Source organism: Carassius auratus, chromosome 28, assembly GCF_003368295.1.
Source record: "Carassius auratus strain Wakin chromosome 28, ASM336829v1, whole genome shotgun sequence".
Lineage (NCBI taxonomy): Eukaryota > Metazoa > Chordata > Actinopteri > Cypriniformes > Cyprinidae > Carassius > Carassius auratus.
This window is the reverse complement of record NC_039270.1, coordinates 3212014-3231808: the sequence shown is the minus strand read 5'-3', so window position 1 is coordinate 3231808 and position 19795 is coordinate 3212014. Positions and strand designations below refer to the sequence as shown.

The window sequence follows — 19795 nt, the reverse complement described above, 5'->3', positions numbered from 1 at the left end:
ATATGTAATATCTGTGCATACATCAAGTACAGTACCAGATAGATAAAAATCAGGAAAATGAGAATGTTTATCATCTCTACTTCTTATAGTCATAATTTTACTCTTTTTTGGATTATACTTTATATCAAAATCTACACCATACTGTGTGCATAGTCTCAAAAGCTGTTGTATACCAGCACTATATGGGCTAAAAATGACCAAGTCATCAGCGTACATAAGGTGATTAATTAGTGAGTCACCAACCCTACAACCTGTACCACAAGCATTTAAAATCATAGACAAATCATTCATATACACATTAAAAAGAAAAGGAGACAGAATTCCACCCTGTCGAACCCCATTGGTCACTTTAAAGGGAGCCGTTGTTACACTCCCCCATTTAACTCTCATTGTCTGATGAGAATACCAATAGACCAAGATTCTAATAAAAAAACCAGTAAAAACCAATAAATAATAATTAATAAAAACTTTTTTTTTTTTAAAGAAGCCTCTTATGCTTACCGAGGTTGCAATTATTTTTATTTGATCAAAATGTTATTATTTTATATAATGTTAAATGTTAATATTTTGATGATTTTAATGATGATTTAAAGATGATATTTGATTTTAATGGCTGCTAAAAAAAATGTCGCCATCACAGGAATGAATTACATTTTAAAATAGATTAAAACAGTAAACAGTTGGAAATAAATTGTAATAATATTTCACGATATTTCTGTCTGTCTGTTATTTATTTGATCAAATAAATCCAGCCTTGTTGTGCATAAGATTTTTGTCTCAAAACCATAAAGGTTGTAATTATTCCAAACGTTTGAGATTGCATGTAGTGAAGTGTTTTATTAGGCAATATTATGAAACTATTTTCCAAGTCAGCTATTAGATAGCTTGTGAAATGCTTTGATTTTGTCACTGATTGGTAGGTGGCAGAGGAGCTGCAAAGTGGACCAATGAGTGCTGAGGAAAAAGAGCTGCTGCATTTGCTGACATCACCACATCTCAGGGTACACTTTTATTGTTAGACCTTCATGATAACTTAGTCAAAAACTAAATCTAGAAGCTCATAGACATAGCTACTCTGCTTGATAGGCGGTTTTGTCAGTGCATGACACGGTGGCGCAGAAGAACTTTGACCCAGTGCTGCCTCCTCTGCCCGATGACTTTGAGGATGAGCTAGACGAGGAGTCTGTCAAGATTGTCCGCCTAGTCAAAAACAAAGAGCCACTGGTAAGAGAAAGAAAGAAGTTGCACAAACACAGTGACCCTGAAAATATTAGGACACTTTTTATTTTACTATTATTAATATATTATTATAGTGTTAAGTAATATTTTGAAAAGCACGGTGGCGCACGGTGGCGCAATAGTTTCATAATATATATATTTTTTTTTTCAGTTTTAGTATTTATTTAGTGATCAGTGATGTTTTAATTTAGCTTTAAGAATCAAATAACAAAACTGACTTGAACTACATGTAGGAATGCAAATGATTCAAGAAAATGAATACGCTGTAAGTGTGAAAAGTATCCAAATACGTTTTGGGTCACTAAACATGAAGACTTGTTTTTTGAAAAGGAAAGTTAAACGAGATTCAAAACAATTTGATCAATCAGCACCATCATTGATAAGCTCATAGTTGTTTGGTGTTTCTCTGCAGTTCTCTTCTCTTTGTCTCTCAGGGTGCCACTATTCGCCGGGATGAGTCCACAGGGGCCGTGATTGTGGCTCGGATCATGAAAGGAGGGGCTGCAGACAGGAGTGGTGAGTGACACTTCAAATAATTTGTCTTCAATCTTGTGGCCTCATTTTACTCCATGCTGAAATCCATAATAATTCTAATGGAAAGCTTTTTTACCAAATATTCTCCTGAAAATCTTTTTCAATTACCACTGAGTATATCAATGGAAAACCAATGCAGTCTTCAAAGGTCCTATATTCATCCCCAAACCCATTGAAGTGTCTGAATACCCCTGTAACTCTACTGAGTGTGCTAGATATGGTTATTTTTTTACCTCTGTGATAGGCATTAGGCTGCATGTCTGCTGCAATTACACATGACCCATCTGCGTGGTCAAAGAGAGTCTCCAGAGACCCAATCAAGGGAATCAAACAGACTCTTTAACCACCTGACCACAGATGTTGCCACGTGTATATAGCATAGGCACTAGGCAGTGGGAATTATTTTATTTTTATTTTTTTTCATTAAAAAATAATTGAACTATGCCTACAAAGTTTATTATGGATCACACACAGCAGGTAGAGCCTGTAAATCAGCCCTCCTCTCTCCACAGGTCTGGTGCATGTCGGTGATGAACTGAGAGAGGTCAATGGCAGCTCTGTAATGCACAAGGGACCAGATGAGATCAGTCAACTGCTGGTAACACTTCTCTCCTAGACCTTCTGGACCTGTATATATATATATATATATATATATATATAATTTTAATTTGATTGTTTTTTTATGATTAATTAGAATAGTTAATTAATTGCCATATCATATAATTAATTGTTAAAAAACAATGAATCCAAATAAAACCATACCATAATAATTTCTGCTTACTGTTAGAATAAAAGAAGTAATTGAGCTTTTCTTTTTTTCTTAGTCTCAGTCACAAGGCTCGATCACACTGAAGATCATCCCAGCAATCAGAGAGGAGGACAAGCTCAAAGAGAGCAAGGTAACTGACTATCAAACGGGATAAAACATTGTAATCAGTCCAGCATCCCTCCAGTTTTTGTCTTGTTCACTGGATTTGGACTTTCTTCAGGTCTTCATGCGGGCGCTGTTTGATTACACTCCACTGGAGGACAGAGCCACTCCGTGTCAGGAGGCAGGGCTGCCGTTTAAGCGTGGAGACATCCTGCAGGTGGTCAGTCAGGATGATCAGACGTGGTGGCAGGCCAAGAGAGTGGGAGACTGCAGCCTGCGTGCAGGACTCATCCCGTCCAAACAGTTTCAGGAGAGGTGGGACAAAACCTTACTACCTCAAGGCTGTTTAGTCGGCTAGAAATTGAGAAATATTTTAGTATCCCTGCTTAATCAGTCAATCAAATAATTAATCAGTCATTCAATACAACTTGACCAGCAACATCGCAAGACAGAAAATGCTGCTTTTTGTTTTTGCGGTTTTTGCCGTGGTCTGACAGTCATTTCTATTAAAACTTGTATGTTGAGTATTGAAATCTATTTGAATTACACATTTGTAATGAGATATATAAATATATATATATACAAAGTGTTAATTTAGTCCAATAAAGCACGCTTCGTTGATTATTTTCCACCCCAGCTAGCTTTTTTCTCTCTCTCTCTCTCTTTTTTTTTTTTTACACAGGATAACTTAGGTTGCTTAAAAACTATTGTCTGCAATATTAGCACGTCTACAAAATTAGCTTCAGTGTGTTTTATATTTGTAAATAACAGCGCTAATGTTTTATGAATCAGGTTTATACGATCAGTGTAAAAGCTGTGCTTTCCTTTAGGCTAAATTAATCAAATTAATTCTAAATTATTCTCCCTCTAGGTTTTATTTTTGAAATAGATGGGCCATCCTGTCTTTTTGTCCCGTCCCCTCTTTTATCTCAGCAGGGTGCATCTTGGCTGGTTATACTCTCATGCTTAAAACAGGAGTATTTCTTTCTCACAGTTGAATGTGTTTGATCTCACTCAGTAGTATATTTGATGGCTCCAGAGACAGGAATATCAAGTCAAACTAGTGCAAAACATTATTGTCAAGAGATTTGATGTTTTTGCCCTGTTTGAGGTTCTCCCCATATGGTTTTCCCCTCAGGCGGTTAGCCTACAGAATACATATGGGCTCCCTTCAAAGCTCCAAGTCTCCAAATAAAGCTGTCTGTGAGTATTTCAGTAATTCTTCCTTCCTTACAGAAAAGTCCTTCAGTTATTAATCAGTGTTGACAAACAGGAGGCATAATTTGCTGATGTGTGTGCTTGTGTGAAGTTGCCAGGTGATTATTGGGCTTCAAACAAGCGCTTCATGTTCACTAATCTAAAGCTGATTAGAGAACAGACACATCTACTGTTGACATGCAACATGCTACGACGAACACCCTTCTCACCCGTTCTCTCTCACAGACTCTCGTCTTGAGCATTAATTTATATCCCCTCCTCTTCTGCGTCTTCCTGTTACTCTGTATGTGGGTCTTCACTGCTGGGCGCACTTTGAACTGCATGATGTGGGAATGACTGAAATAATGAAGGTCTATTTAATAAATAACTTGGGCCAGTTTTAGCAGTTCCCTTTCAGTCGGTCACTCTCGACGCCACGTCGGATGACCGACGAATATGGGATATCGCTTCGATAGACCAATCTACTTCGAGTGTAAACTAAACGAGCCAATGCACATTGGCATGCAATTATTGCATCCAGCTGCCGCTGATCACTGCGTGAGTATAAGAGGGCAGCAGGTGCAATGCATACCAGCTTTTCGCTTCGGAGCCGAGCGTTAGTATCGCTCTGCTCAACTGTGTCTGCTGTGAACTACGGGTTCAGCACGCTCTCGGAAGCTTCGTGTGTTGGCGAGATGGCGCTTCAGCGGCGGTCGTTCCTGTGTCGAGTGGATTGCACACTTCAGGTTGCACTACCCCTGTCGTGTTGCAAGCGGCCAATTCCCCTGTGCGCCTCAGCACTAAAAGAGCATTTCCTAAAAAGCAAATTTCTCTAAAAGAGCTTCACGGGTGCGTCTTTATAAAGACGACGGATCGTCCTTATAAGGATGCCGTTTCACCCGTGCGTTTCTGGGTGCGGTCGTTACCTGGCACCGGGTGATGGTCACGATCGCTGCCTCACGTGTCTGGGCGTCGAGCACGCTGAGGTGGCTTTCGTGGATGAGTCATGTTCTCACTGCGGGAATATGACCATCTCGGAGCTGCAAACCAGGCTCCGCTACCTTCAGGGGGGCGGAGTCCCGTTGCCGCGGCCGCGATCTGGGGCTCGTTCTGGCGGCCGACAGACGAGAACCACTTCCGGCAGTAGCGCGAGTGGTTTGAGGATCACAGTGGTGGCAAACCCCGCAGGGAACCAACCCTCTGGGGACCATCACTCCTCTAGCACCTCCGATCCAGTGGAGCAACCCACGGAACGCGCTGGGCCCTCTTCAAGGAGCGTACCAGCGGTATCCAGTGGGACTCCCCCCGACCAGATGTCGATCTCAGCATCGGAGGGAGAGCTGTCGGATCACGGTTCGGTTGCGCTACCGTCCTCTGGGATGGTGACAAAGCCTGATTCGGATCCCGAAGTGGCAGCTATGCTTTCCCGGGCCGCCGAGAGGGTAGGGCTCGAGTGGAATCCCCCACCGCGTCCCGAGCCCTCACGGCTGGATGATTGGTTTCTCGGGGTGGTGCGCGCTGGTTCTCAGCGCCCCTCCCCAGTGCCTTTCTTTCCGGAAGTGCATGACGAGCTCACCAAGTCGTGGATGGCACCTTTTACTGCCAGAAACCAGCCGGTGGGCTCCTCCTCCCTCACCACCCTCGAGGGCGGTGCAGCGAAGGGGTATTCAGGAATCCCGTCGGTGGAGCGGGCGGTAGCGATGCAATTGTGTCCTAAGTCCGCCGCCTCTTGGCGTGGAGACCCGGTGCTCCCTTCCCGGGCCTGTAGGCACTCGTCTGGTCTGACCGGCAGTGCCTATGTGGCTTGCGGGGAAGCTGCTTCCGCCTTACACGCTATGGCGTTACTGCAGGTGCACAAGGCTAAGGCACTGAAAGACCTGCACGAGGGTGGTCACGATCCAGCGCTTCTGGAAGAGCTCCGAACCGCCACTGACCTTGCGCTTCGAGCGACGAAGGTCACCGCGAGTTCGCTGGGTCGTGCGATGTCCACATTAGTGGTCCAGGAGCGCCATCTGTGGCTGGGTCTGGCAGACATGAGGGACACCGACAAGGTCCGGTTTCTCAATGCCCCTGTGTCCCAGACCGGCCTCTTCGGCGACGCAGTCGAGATCTTGGCCCAGCAATTCTCGGCTGCCCAGAAGCAGACTGAGGCGATCCGACACGTCCTGCCCCGGCGGGCAGCTGCTGCTATCTCCACCCACCCGCCGGCTGCAGTGCCCCAGCCTGCTCGTCGCCGAGGGCAGCCCCCTGCATCCGCCCCTGCTCACGCGTCGCATCTGCAGCAGCCTCCAAGTGGTGCCGTTGAGCTGGGCACAGGCAGGCTGCCCCTCCCGTCCTGGCCCCCGTCAAACCTGACGGTAAGCAGAAGAGCAAGAGGCCCTGGGACGGGTGACCCAGAGAGAGGTAGCTGCTTTCTGGGGGATGGTGTAGGCACCTCTCCCTCCCCTGGAGGAGGGCCAGGCGGAGAATTTGGAAATCTCGACAGGAGAGTAGTTTCCTCCCTCTCTGGGTCCCAGGAGGGCACGGAGAGTTGCGGACGGCCAAGCACCGGACCTCACTCATCCTCCTCCTTCGCCAGATGGCAGCTGCGGGCGGTTCGAGAGCGTCAACAAAGGCCCTACTCACGCACCCTCTGCCAACCCGTGGAACCAGGTGAGCCCTGCACCCCACACTCGCACCACACTCCGGCCTGCTCACAAGCCGCCCGAGTTGGGCCCCTGTGTTCCACCTCGCTGCCCCACTGCGGGTACGGCTGTGGTTCTGCTGGTCCCGCTTGTACGGTTCTTAGGCGCCTGGTCAGCGCTACCCAGCCCGTCTCGCTGGCTTCTGCGAACCATCAGCCTCGGCTATGCGATTCAGATCGCCCGGCTTCCCCCCAAGCTTTGCGGTGTCCGCTTCACTACAGTGGAAGCGTCCGATGCCCCTGTCTTGCGGAAAGAGATCGCAGTCCTACTGGCGAAGGCCGCGATAGAGCCGGTCCCTCCAGCCGATATGAGGAAGGGGCTTTACAGCCCGTACCTCATTGTACCCAAGAAAAGCGGTGGGTTACGACCGGTCTTGGATCTGCGAGTTTTGAATCGGGCCCTCTATCGGCTACAGTTCAAAATGTTGACACAGAAACGCATTTTCAGGTGCGTCCGTCCCCAAGATTGGTTTGCAGCGATCGACCTGAAGGACGTGTACTTTCATGTGTCCATACTTCCGCGCCACAGACCTTTTCTGCGGCTTGCGTTCGAAGGACTAGCATATCAGTACAAGGTCCTGCCCTTCCGGCTGTCCCAGTCTCCCTGTGTCTTCACGGAAGTCACGGAGGCAGCTCTCGTTCCTCTCAGAGAGCAGAGTGTTCGCATTCTCAATTGGCTGATACTAGCACAGTCTCGAGATCAGTTGTGCGAGCACAGGGATGTGGTGCTCCGGCACCTGAGCCTGTTGGGCCTTCAGGTCAGCTGGGAAAAGAGCAAACTCTCACCATTGCAGAGGATCTCTTTTCTCGGTATGGAGTTGGATTCGGTCGAACAGACAGCACGCCTCACAGAGGAACGTGCGCGGTCGGTGCTAGCCTGCTTGAATACGTCCAAGAGCAGGACGGCGGTCCCACTGAAACTCTTTCAGAGGCTCCTGGGGCATATGGTGGCCACAGCGGCACTTACACCGCTCGGCCTATCACATATGAGACCGCTCCGGCACTGGCTTTATGGCCGAGTCCCGAGGTGGGCGTGGAAGCGCGGCACTCACCGGGTCCAAGTTACACCGGCCTGTCGCCAAACCCTCACTCCGTGGTCAGATCTGGCATTCCTATGGGCAGGGGTGCCCCTAGAGCAGATCTCCAGGCATGCTGTGGTTTACACGCATGCCTCCACCACCGCCGGGGGGGCCACGTACAACGGGCATGCAGTCTCAGGGGTTTGGACGGGCCCGCAGCTGCAGTGGCACATCAATTGCCTAGAGTTGTTAGCAACGCACCTTGCCTTGAACCGTCTCAAAGGTCTCTTACGAGGCAAGCCTGTGCTGGTCCGATTGGACAACACTGCGACTGTTGCGTACATCAACCACCAAGGTGGTCTGCGCTCTCGTCACATCTTGCAACTCGCCCGCCACCTCCTCCTTTGGAGTCAGAAGGTTCTGAGGTCACTTCGTGCTGTTCTCATTCCAGGCCTGCTCAGTCGTACAGCCGACGAGCTGTCTTGAGCAATGCTCCCGGGAGAATGGCGACTCCATCCCCTGACGGTCCAGCTGATTTGGAGGCGGTTCAGAGCCGCTCAGGTAGACCTGTTTGCTGCTCCAGAGACCTCTCACTGCCAGGCTTTCTACTCCCTGACCGAGGGAACTCTCGGCACGGACGCACTGGCACACAGCTGGCCGCGGGACCTACGCAAGTATGCGTTTCCCCCAGTGAGCCTTCTCGCACAGACGTTGTGCCAAATCCAGGAGGACGAGGAGCAAGTCTTACTAGTAGCGCCATATGGGCCTACTCGGACCTGGTTCCCCGAACTAGTGCTCCTCTCGACAGCCCCTCCTTGGCTGGTTCCTCTGAGGAGGGATTTACTGACTCGGAGACGGGGCACCATTTGGCACCTGCGTCCAGACCTTTGGAAACTCCATGTTTGGTCCCTGGACGGGACGCGGAGGTTCTAGGTGACCTACCCCAAGAGGTAGTTAACACCATCACTTCGGCAAGAGCACCGTCTACGAGACACGCCTATGCCTTGAAGTGGAACCTGTTCGTTGAGTGGTGTTCTTCTCGCCGAGAAGACCCCCGAAGATGCCCGATTGCGGCCGTGCTATCCTTTTTGCAGCAAGGGTTGGAGCGAAGGCTGTCTCCCTCCACCCTCAAAGTCCAGGTTGCCGCTATTGCTGCGTACCATGACCCTGTGAATGGGAAGTCTTTGGGTAAGCATGACCTCATCATCAGGTTCCTTAGAGGGGCCAGGAGGTTAAATCCATCCCGGCCCCCCTGTATACCCTCTTGGGACCTGTCTCTAGTGCTTAAATCACTACAGCAGGGCCCATTCGAGCCTTTGCATTCAGTTGGGCTAAAGTTTCTTTCATTGAAAACTGTGCTCCTGCTTGCACTGGCCTCCATCAAGAGGGTAGGGGACCTGCATGCATTTTCGGTCAACGATTCGTGCCTAGAGTTCGGGCCGGCTGACTCCCAGGTAATCCTGAGGCCCCGGCCTGGCTACGTGCCCAAGGTTCCCACTACACCCTTCAAAGACCAAGTGGTGAACCTGCAAGCGCTGCCCCTGGAGGAGGCAGACCCAGCCCTGGCTTTGCTTTGTCCTGTTCGAGCATTAAGGTGCTACGTGGACCGGACGCAAAGCTTCAGGACCTCAGACCAGCTCTTTGTCTGTTACGGAGGCCGGCAGAAGGGGAATGCCGTCTCTAAGCAGAGGATGGCCCACTGGATTGTGGATGCCATAACCCTGGCTTATCAGGCTCAGGATGTGCCCTGCCCGTTCAGGCTTCGAGCTCACTCAACTAGAAGTGTTGCATCCTCCTGGGCGCTGGCTCGGGGCGCCTCGCTGACAGATATTTGTAGAGCTGCGGGCTGGGCGACCCCTAACACGTTCGCTAGGTTCTATAGCCTTCGTGTAGAGCCGGTATCCTCCTGTGTTCTCACCTCAAACGGGTAGTGGCACTGAGAGGCCCCGGTTAGTGTCGGCTTGCTAAAACTGCTCCAGAGTGTCCGAACTGTAGACCCTGTTGAGTTCCTCCATCACCCTAGGCAGCTGGACGCGGCGGAACGTCCGGCGCCAGGCCTCCATGATGAATCCGTGAGAACCATGGAAGGCTGGGCTCCATATTGAGACCTAAGCGGTACTCGTATGTGTATAGTCCACGGTATAGCCTTAGAGCCCGTGTTTCCCCGGCAGACTTCTGCCTTCCCAAGAGGGCTTTAATCACCTCAAATTTCTCCGTATACTCCTAAACGGATGCTATATGTGTATTTGCCTCCGAGACCTCCTTCGGGAAGGATGGGGCTTCCGCAGCGTCCCGGCTACAAGCGACCGGGTACGTTTTCCCAGTGTTATCCAATCTCACCCAGTGAGGTAGTGCTTTGACAATGGTGAGTGGAGCTACTTGTTCTGAGCCCCGGCCTACACCTAATAGGGGCGCAGGCGGCTCGCACAGGGCACTGGAAGGGGCAGCACCCATGGCGCTTTGATAGGGATCCCATATTCGTCGGTCATCCGACGTGGCGTCGAGAGTGACCGACTGAAAGGGAACGTCTCGGTTACGTATGGTAACCCTCGTTCCCTGAAGGAGGGAACGGAGACGCCACGTCCCGTCGCCATGGTTGCTGTACCGCCGCTGAGCTGCCGGGTTCCCGGCTCGGCTCCTCAGCGAAAAACTGGTATGCATTGCACCTGCTGCCCTCTTATACTCACGCAGTGATCAGCGGCAGCTGGATGCAATAATTGCATGCCAATGTGCATTGGCTCGTTTAGTTTACACTCGAAGTAGATTGGTCTATCGAAGCGATATCCCATATTCGTCGGTCATCCGACGTGGCGTCTCCGTTCCCTCCTTCAGGGAACGAGGGTTACCATACGTAACCGAGACGTTTTTCCCATTCAAAGTAAATGAAGTCTGCAGTTTTGGCTTCTTTTGTCATAATGTATTTTCCTTTGTTGATTACCGCTGACACCAGATGACCAGGGATGTGATAAAGGTAGGTCTTCTAGGTCTGAGTTCACACATTCAGCCTCACATACACACAACACACACATGTTGGTTCCACGGTGATTAGGACATTAGGCCAGTGTGTCATCTAATCAATGTTAATTCTTGGAAAGAGACAACTGCTGTTCAACTATAAACACACATACACACTTTCAATGAGAGAGAGGGTTCAATGTATGATACTTTCCAGGGACAAGGTACACTTTGATGGTCCATTATTTTTTTTTTAAGCATTATGGGATCAAGTTCCACAAAATGTATTATCTCATTTAAAATTAACCCAGCATGACTAGTCACTAAATGTCTGTATCCTGTGATGTTGATCTCACCTTAGAGGTGTTGACATTCTTGAATCACTTCATTATATCTCCCCGATTACAAAAAGTAAGATTTAATTTTGTTTAAAACATATCCAAAAATTCATAAATCCTTTGTTTTATAGCCTAGTGGAAAATGCTGTACATTGTTCTTCTTTTCAAGAACAATCAAAACAGATCTAGCAATAACATATTACAGTATAAATAAATTAATAAACAACAACAACAACAACAAAATATATATTTTTTCCTCTGACATTATTCCATTTTCCATCGTTTCCCTTCTCAAGTCCCTCCTTACTACACTGTCAACTAATGCTCTGAGATCTCAAAGACTCTTTCTCCTTCTATCCTTTCTCTGTTCTCTTCCTAAAGGTGCACTCAGTAATAGTTGTGCTTTATTATAACCACCTCATGTGTTTCATATTGAGATCAACACATTTTACAGTGGCACCAGTAACTGACACCTCTTGCTTTTGCAAGTCTAGAACATTAGAATTCTAGTACAATGGGCATTTTGGCCAGTACAACAGAAACACAAATCACTGAGTACACCACCTACAAATATTTTCAGCTCTCTGGTAATGTTATATTCAATTAGTTTGTTTTTAATCTTTATCACCTTTTCTCATTATCTTTTTTCAATCTAAGGGCCTCTTTTCCAGTATACTGTAGGTTATAAACTCTCATGGTTTCCTTTGAGTCCTGCTCAACCACACAAGTGTATCCTGACATTTATACACTATAACATCATCATTTTCTTCCTGGCAAATAACAAACCCCTCGGTTGTCCCCTGCCTGCCTGCCTGCCTGCCTGCCTGCCTAACTGTTGAGCCTGCGTGTGTAACTGTAGTTCTGCAAGCCCTCCTTCCTCTCTCCTGGTGTCCTCTGCTCACTCCCTCTCTCCCTGCTTGCCTCCCTACAGAAGACTGTGACTGTGAAGGCTATTTCAATGGACAGTACATAGGTGAGAACCTGCATGCCATTGCCCACTCCTGTACCCAGCGCCTGCTAACTCTGAAATGCACTAACCTTCTGCCTGAGTGAGCTTCTATTGCTGCCTGCCACTGTGCCAAGAGTTATGACCGAGCCCTTGATGAGGGGAGGCCCGATTGGGAGCTTATTGAAGGGAAGGGAAATTTATAGGTCAGTCAGAATCTCTCACTGTGAGAAAACCAATTTGCAGTGGTGCATTGATGCCTTTGGAAGAAAAAGTGGAACCTGGTTGTTGTTTTTGTTTACGCCTTTGATTTAGTATATTAATAGAAAGAGTATGTGAGTGGAGCAAAACAACAGCAATTTCCCCTCAGTAATCATTCCACTCCAGCTGCTTTTATTCAGCAAAAAGGCATTAAATGAATCAAAAGTGCCATTTATAATGCTAAATAAGATTTAGATTTCATATAAATGTCTTTTATTATTTAAAAGCCCATGCTACGTGTACTGTGTTAACCTGACTGAGACTTGTTATAGCACTTATATTTCATTGCTCTTTTTGTTGTTTTTGATTGCTTCCACTGTCCTCATTTGTAAGTCGCTTTGGATAAAAGCATCTGCTAAATGAATAAATGTAAATTTAAATGTAGATAAATGCTGATCTGTTTAACTTTTTATCAATCAAAATCCTAAAAAATAAAAAATAAAAAAGTTGTGTGACACTGAAGAAACGATGCTGAACATCACGAGAATTAATTACATTTTCAAATATTTTAGATTGCAATTATAATTCACAATATTACTTGTTTTACTGTATTTTAATCAAATAAATGCAGCCTTGGTGAGCATGTCTTTCAAAAACATAAAAAGAAAAAACATATTTATTCCAAAATTCGACTTGTAGTTTATGTACTGTAAATGAAATAAGTTTTTACAAAACATTTAGTCATTTTGATGGGTGTTTTTCTGATAATAAAAATCATTATTACATTTTTAAAAAAATAATATAATTTATATATTAAAGTATCAGTATAGTTTTTTATTTATTTATTTTTTTTGCTAATGGTCCATAATTACTTTTTTGCACTTGATAAAAATTCATGCTCAAGTATAGATGTGCATAATGTACATGATGGAGAAATACTGAAGTGGACTTGGATGGAATGAGAACATCAAATGCGCCAACTTACAAACAAAAGATTCATTGCTCCAGGCAAAATCATGCTCTGCACCACTCACATACTCTTATAATAAGAAGAGAGACAGAGTTTGTCATCCCTCTGATTTAAAACTGTTAGCAACATGTCTGGCTTGTTTCAAGTCTCATTAGTTAATGGGTGCTAATTTGAAGAGCTGTTAAAAGAGTGAAGAAAAGGAAGTGATATTTAGTTATATAGTGTGAGATATTTCATTCACAGGCTATCACGTTATTTTCACAATGTGTAGCAGCTATAGAAATCTGTCAGTAGGAACTACCAACAAGCTTACAGCTTTTCATTTGCACATCTTCACTTTCTCTCTGACACTAGAAGTCTCTTTCTTATGATTTGTGAAGATGGGTTTTGTCCAAGTTTAGATACTCTGACTTTCTAAAGCAAATTTTAGCACAAAAACTTTTTAGTTCACTAGCCCCCTGTAATTTATTTATCTTTTTCTGAGTGATAATTATGCTGAAATAGCATGTGCAGTGATTATTTAAATTACTGCAATTATGCCTCCTTTTGATCTACATTATGCTTATTATAGATTGCACCCTATTTATTTGCTGTTTGCTTGGCAAAATTATTGTTGTGCATTTATTTTGCACAGCAATTATTTTTATTTAAATTTGTTTATTTTTATTCAAAAAGCATGCATTAAAATCGGCAGCATATTTTTCTAGATATTTTTAATTTAAATAAATGTTTTTTTGTAACTCTGTTCATTAAATAGTCTTGAAAAACAATGCAAACATGAAGCAACAAAACTTTATTCAGCATTGATAATTATGAAGAAAAAAAAGTGTTTCTTGAGCAGCAAATCAGCATGTTAGAATGTTTTCTGAAGGGTCATGTGACACTCAGGACTGGTGTAATGATTCTGAAAATTCAGCTTTACTATCATAGGAATAAATTACATTATAAAATATTTTAAAAACAATTATTTTAAATGATGATATTTCACAATATTACTGTATAGAATAATAATAATGATGATATTGCAGCCAGTATGCATATGCAATCAGTGTGAGTCTTAGTGAGACTCTTCATTTTGTTCAAAATTAACCAAATCTCACTTCAGGTTGAAACTAGATGAGAATAACTGACCTCCACTCTGGCAGGTAGCACTTTCCCTGTCCCAGTCTCTGTATCAATGTATCCCTTTGCTGCCTTCTGCTTTATTTAGTCCTCCATCCCTAAAAATCCCGCTCACCCCTGAGCCACTGTCAGGCTGCTGCCCTTCCACTGGACACTCTGCACATTCCACTCTGCACGACTGGCTGAGCACTCACTCACTGAGTCAAGTGTGTGATAGCTAATGTGCGTGATGGCAAATCTCAGCCTCAGCGACTGACCGAGAATCATTTCAGTCATCTGATCATAATAATTGATCATAATAATTTCAGTCATAATACTGGGTGGGAAGTGCCAAAGAGGACAGTGGGGAAGTCTAGAAGTCAAACTTACTGACAGCATGGAATCTGTAAAACATGAAATTTAGGCAGAACTTTAATACAGAATATCTGTAATTTAAGCTTTTATACCCCTTCCTTTTTGCAACTTGTTACATATTTTGGATAATTTGTTGTTTCTTTCAGCTGCCAGTAAGTGTTCTCCTCTTTATTTTACATTTAAAACATTTGATTGTACTTATATATATTAAAATTCTTTGCATGCTGCAGACTTCCCCTCACAAACGTTAGAGGAATTGTGAGAACTATTGGGGTAATGCTGATGCAGGATTTAACTCGTGGTCAGTTATAAATGACCTCCGGACTGAATGTATGAACTGCAAAGCTGATTTTGGGTCAGTTGTTGAGGGCAGAGTGTGGCTTATGCACAAGTGTGAGGTGGTCTAATGCGCATTATAGTGTCTCCGAAGTGTAATGCAGTGGCTCCCTCCTGTGGCCAGGTGTTTTCCTGGGAGTTTTACTCAGGTACAGTCCTCGATCTTCCCACACAGCTGCCACCATTAACATCCATGTCCTGAAAAATAACACATCATCTCTTATAACAATATTGATTCGAGTTTTGCTATGAAGATTAGAGTTATGCTACAGGAGTCGCACTGTTGGAACTACACTAGTCAACATTTGAAGTCAAAATTGTCCTAAAACCAAAAACAAAATCTGTTCTACTTAGGACAACTTTGGTGAACCTTTTTGATCCACTTCCAATGTTGACTACTGTAGAAATGTCAGAGTTACTGGTTAGGTTGTGGCATTGTCTTTATAAAGTAAAAGTTGACTACAGAAATACAACACTTCATTTTAATTAATTATGATGGCACTTTTTGTATTTCTTAATTCATAATTATATCCTAATGGTATTACTGTAGATGCACTATAAGGTTGGATTCTCCACTGTATGGAGAGGAAATAAAATTATAACTTCTGTTAATACAATAAATAGACACTACCATTCAAATGCTTGGGGTCAGCTAGATTTGTATTTATTTTTTTAGCAGAGAACATATATATTCAGTAAGGATGCACTTAATTGAAAGTGACAGAACAGACATTCATAGCGTAAAAAATAAAAATAAAAAAATCCATAAAAAAGGAAGTTTCAGTTAATTAGAAAAATTAATTTGAAAAAATGTATCATTGTTTCCACACACACACACACACACACACACACACACACACACACACACACAGCATGAAGAAGAGCAGCATTTTTTAACATTGAATATAATTAGAAATGTTTCTTGAGCAGTAAATTGGCATATTAGAATGTTTTCTGTCTTTATCATGGTAGTAATAAATTACATTTTAAAATATATAGAAAATCGAAAATGTACTGTATTTTTGTTCAGATAAATGCAGCCTTGGTTAAGATTAAGACTCTGCTTTTAAAAACATTACTGACTCAAAACCTTTGAATGGTAGTGAATATACATGAACTATTATTCTTGATTGTTTTTTTTTTCTTGTCATGTAATAAATAATGAATTTAGATTTGTGACCTGCTTTCTTGACTCTGTCTCAGCCGGTTTAAGGAGAAGTTTCCGTCTAAGTCGGAAGGACCGTCGTGGTTCTTCAGGAGAGGCCAGTGTTTCTGACCAGAATGACACAGAATTCCTGACCTATGAAGAGGTGACACGCTACCAGCAGAAGCCCAATGAGAGACCCCGATTAGTAGTTCTCATCGGTAAGATACTGAATATTTACTGTATAAAGCAAAACATCACATCTGCAGTTCAGTGTTTTTTCTACTGTGTCAATTGTGTAATTTTGTTGCAACAAACGGCCCACTGATTAACTTAAATATAATATAAATATATAAATTGAAGGCACAAGTGGTTGTATAAGTCTTCACATTATTAGAAAGTACAAATCATCAACAAAGCAATGACATGTCTTATTAGGCATAATTATAAATAAACACTTGGCAGCTACAACAATGAAACTAGCCAGATTATCATGACAAGTTTATCATACTTGTTATTTCTTGGAAATATGTGCCTAAAAATAATTATTGTTAAACAAGTTCCTAATTACCAAATATAGTATTGTGATTAAAGTGCCTTAAACATGTAATAAAAAAAAAAGCCAGAAATACACAATACCTTCCATAAATAACTGCTAATATAAGATGTTTGCTAACCCGGTTCGTTGTGTCCCACATTATGAAGATACACTGCCCTCTAGTGGCAATAAAGGTTCAGCTTCAGAATATATCTGCGCTCTCAGTCATTTTCTCTACTTTTTTCTTGTACATTGCACTTTAGGTAAATAAGCTACTATACATGCAATCATTTTAACTTGCTGCCTATCTTTACACAGGTTCTCTGGGAGCACGGATCAATGAGCTAAAGCAAAAAGTGATAGCAGAAAATCCCCATCGCTACGCTGTGGCTGTGCCCCGTAGGTCTTGCCTCATTTCCTAAACAAGATAAAAGGAGCTTTCTGATAAATACACTAGCAGAATTACACACACAGTTCAGACCATGAACACTGAAACTTCCCAGTGTTTCAGATATGATCTGTTAACTTTAAAGTCACCACAAATTGTCATATTCTTCCCAACTCATATGACACAAAATGTGAATTTCTGATGTACACCCTATGACCATTTTTTATATAATGAAAGTGAAGTAGGACTGGCCGCTGTCAGGCTTCAAAAAGAATACAAAAGCACATATGCACCACTTTGATTATGTCTTTACATTTCTTTTACATACTTTTTGAAGCTTGAAAGCTTTGGTCCCCATTATAATCACATGGAAGTCTTTGAAATCTTTATTTTGTGTTTCACACAAAGAAAGTTACATACTGTAGGTTTATAGGTACACAGGAGTGAATAAATCACCATTCCTTTAATCCATATGACATTTTTGGCTCTCTGTTCTCCATGACAGACACCACACGGCCCAAAAAGAGTCATGAGAAGGAAGGAGTGGAGTACCACTTTGTGACTAAAGAGGTGTTTGATGCAGATGCACAGAATAACAAGTGAGTCCTACTGTGATGTGTTCCTCTTGTACTGCTTCTCTTCTACTACACAGGTTTTATACATCCAGTATATTGTCCTATTGTCATACACTGACTTGCATGGTTTGTCTGTAGATTTATAGAGTATGGAGAGTATAAAGAGAATCTTTATGGGACCAGTATAGCGGCCATCCGCTCCGTTCAAGCCAAGAACAAGATGTGTCTGGTAGATGTACAGCCTGAGGTAAATTACAGCAGAATTTGCTCTGGGTGTTGATTCAAGAATTACAGTAAACACTTATATGCATTTATAATTTACATGAAAACAGCAAAACTATTCTTTTAAATTATGCATAAAAGCAAACATCTTATGCGTTGAACTTTTTGTTTTGGTTTTATTAGCAATTTTCATGCATCACTTATAATACACAACATAGCCAAAAGGAAGCCGTTCTCCATTGCTGATATGTACTGACAAGTCTTACCTTCAGGTGGAGCTACTTGTCTATTGCAACAAGAATATTAGTTGTGCAAGACCGCATGCAGTACTTTACACCCGATGGCAAGAATCCTTCTTATGATCATGGGAGGCAATTTACCTAACACTTGCTCTCATACATTTTTAATGTGAGATTTTATTGCTTCTGGCTTAAACTGAACTTAAGGTTTATCATGGCATACAGACAGCATTTATTTATTATGTGATTCTAGGCAGACTTGTAAACTTCATTGCAACTGGGTTAAAACTGGATCAGAGACAAACTCTTTGTGAAACCCTATTGATTATATTTTAAATGTTTTTAATGTCAAACCTCATTATGAAGAAAAGGTTATGAAAGAGTCAGAACAATGGATAGAATGATAGATATGTCATTCCAATATCCTGATTTGGCACTCAAGAAGCATTTCTTACTATTAATGGTGAAATTATTGATAGAGTAACTCTGTTTCCTAATATATTTTTTCAGGATTCTGTGATTAATAGAAAGAGAATAGAAAGCAATTAAAATAAAACATCAGCATTTATTTAAATTCATCATTGATTTAATGCATTCTTGCTGAATTTATTTCTTACTTCAAATTTGAACAGCAGTGTTGGTAGATGTGACAGTGACATTAGCTCCCCACATTGCTGGTTTGTTGTTTGTCCCGCTACAGGCTCTGAAGGCCCTACGGACAGCTGAATTTAAGCCTTACGTCATTTTCGTAAAACCACGAATCCCAGAGAGTCGCAGACGCCGCAGTGCCGCCACTTCACCAGGAGGAGGTGAACATGGGCGAATAACAGTGAGTCTGATCCAAGCGGCAACCTCCCGCTCTCTCTCGTTAAGCCCATACGGGTGACTTTAACTGTAATTCGTCAACTGACCGCTAGAGGCTGCCTTGCAATCCCATAGACTCTTCATGTTAAAATGGCCAACTTTACAGCAGAAAAAAAAATGTTTAGAGCCTAGTTGAAAAAAAAATGTTTTTTTTTTTTTTTTTTTTTTTTTTTTTGTATAACTTATTCGTTTAAAATTATATTAAGCTTTAAAGTGCTTGCCATAATTAATGACACCACTAGATGGGCGTGGTTTCAGAAAACAGCTCCCGCCTTTTTGCCCATTTTTGATTATTTGGGAGTGACATGCGGTTACACTCTGCCAAGATGGCGATGGCAGCCACCAGCCAATTTTAACCTCAAAATGCTCTTTGGAAACCTATGGGTGACATCATGGACACTACGTCCATGTTTTTATACATCTATGGTCTGATCACAGGTTTACGTCACTTAGCTCTCAGGAAAGCCCATGGCACTGATCAACGACAATTCTTCCAACCTCTCAAAAAAATCAGCCTTGAAACTGTCGTTTCATAATAATTGGAATAAAATTGCAGAGACTGTCTGGCTTTAAAAATCATCTTAAGGTTTGTCTCACTTGCAAAATTTATGGGAAAATCACAGTATCTACAGACACCGTATCACTAGCTTGATTGCTATATTTTTTTTATTTTGGCACACATCTGCACACTGACATCTCCATCATTTCATTCTCACTATAAATATTGATGCACTACACTCTCTCATCTCCTCATCTTTCAGGAGGAGGACCTGCAGGAAATGCGTTTGTCGGCGCAGCAGACAGATCAACAGTATGGTCACCTAGTGGATCGGGTCCTGATTAAGGGAGGACACTGCCAGTGCCTGCGCAGAACTACGTAGCATCCTGGAGAGGCTGGAGCGGGAGACCTTCTGGGTTCCTGTGAGCTGGATCAAAGCCTAGGAGCTCAGGCTTCGGTTCAGACTGTTGACCTACATTTCCTCCGATGGCTTCTTTTCTTCGGGTTGGACTGCCCTGGGCTTGGCTTCTTTAAACAGTCCACCATCTTTAAGAGGAGGCA

General features: G+C 43.3%; 1 protein-coding gene across 3 annotated transcripts in view; it reads left to right on the top strand.

The window, feature by feature from the left end:
- The window catches only part of LOC113047440 (MAGUK p55 subfamily member 3-like), a 28902-nt gene extending 9286 nt beyond the window's left edge, over positions 1 to 19616 (top strand). Inside the window, exons 5-20 of one of the 3 annotated variants that reach the window (XM_026208809.1) lie at positions 921 to 1001; positions 1087 to 1224; positions 1674 to 1755; positions 2286 to 2371; positions 2598 to 2672; positions 2763 to 2959; positions 3783 to 3847; positions 10494 to 10514; positions 11768 to 11809; positions 14849 to 14914; positions 15969 to 16130; positions 16766 to 16846; positions 17341 to 17434; positions 17549 to 17657; positions 18572 to 18700; positions 19497 to 19616. In XM_026208809.1, coding sequence (XP_026064594.1) covers positions 921 to 1001; positions 1087 to 1224; positions 1674 to 1755; positions 2286 to 2371; positions 2598 to 2672; positions 2763 to 2959; positions 3783 to 3847; positions 10494 to 10514; positions 11768 to 11809; positions 14849 to 14914; positions 15969 to 16130; positions 16766 to 16846; positions 17341 to 17434; positions 17549 to 17657; positions 18572 to 18700; positions 19497 to 19616 — 1548 coding nt within the window. The remainder of the gene's footprint in view (positions 1 to 920; positions 1002 to 1086; positions 1225 to 1673; positions 1756 to 2285; positions 2372 to 2597; positions 2673 to 2762; positions 2960 to 3782; positions 3848 to 10493; positions 10515 to 11767; positions 11810 to 14848; positions 14915 to 15968; positions 16131 to 16765; positions 16847 to 17340; positions 17435 to 17548; positions 17658 to 18571; positions 18701 to 19496) is intronic. The other 2 variants (XM_026208810.1, XM_026208811.1) reach the window with 2 other exon arrangements.
- Positions 19617 to 19795: the final 179 nt, after the last annotated feature.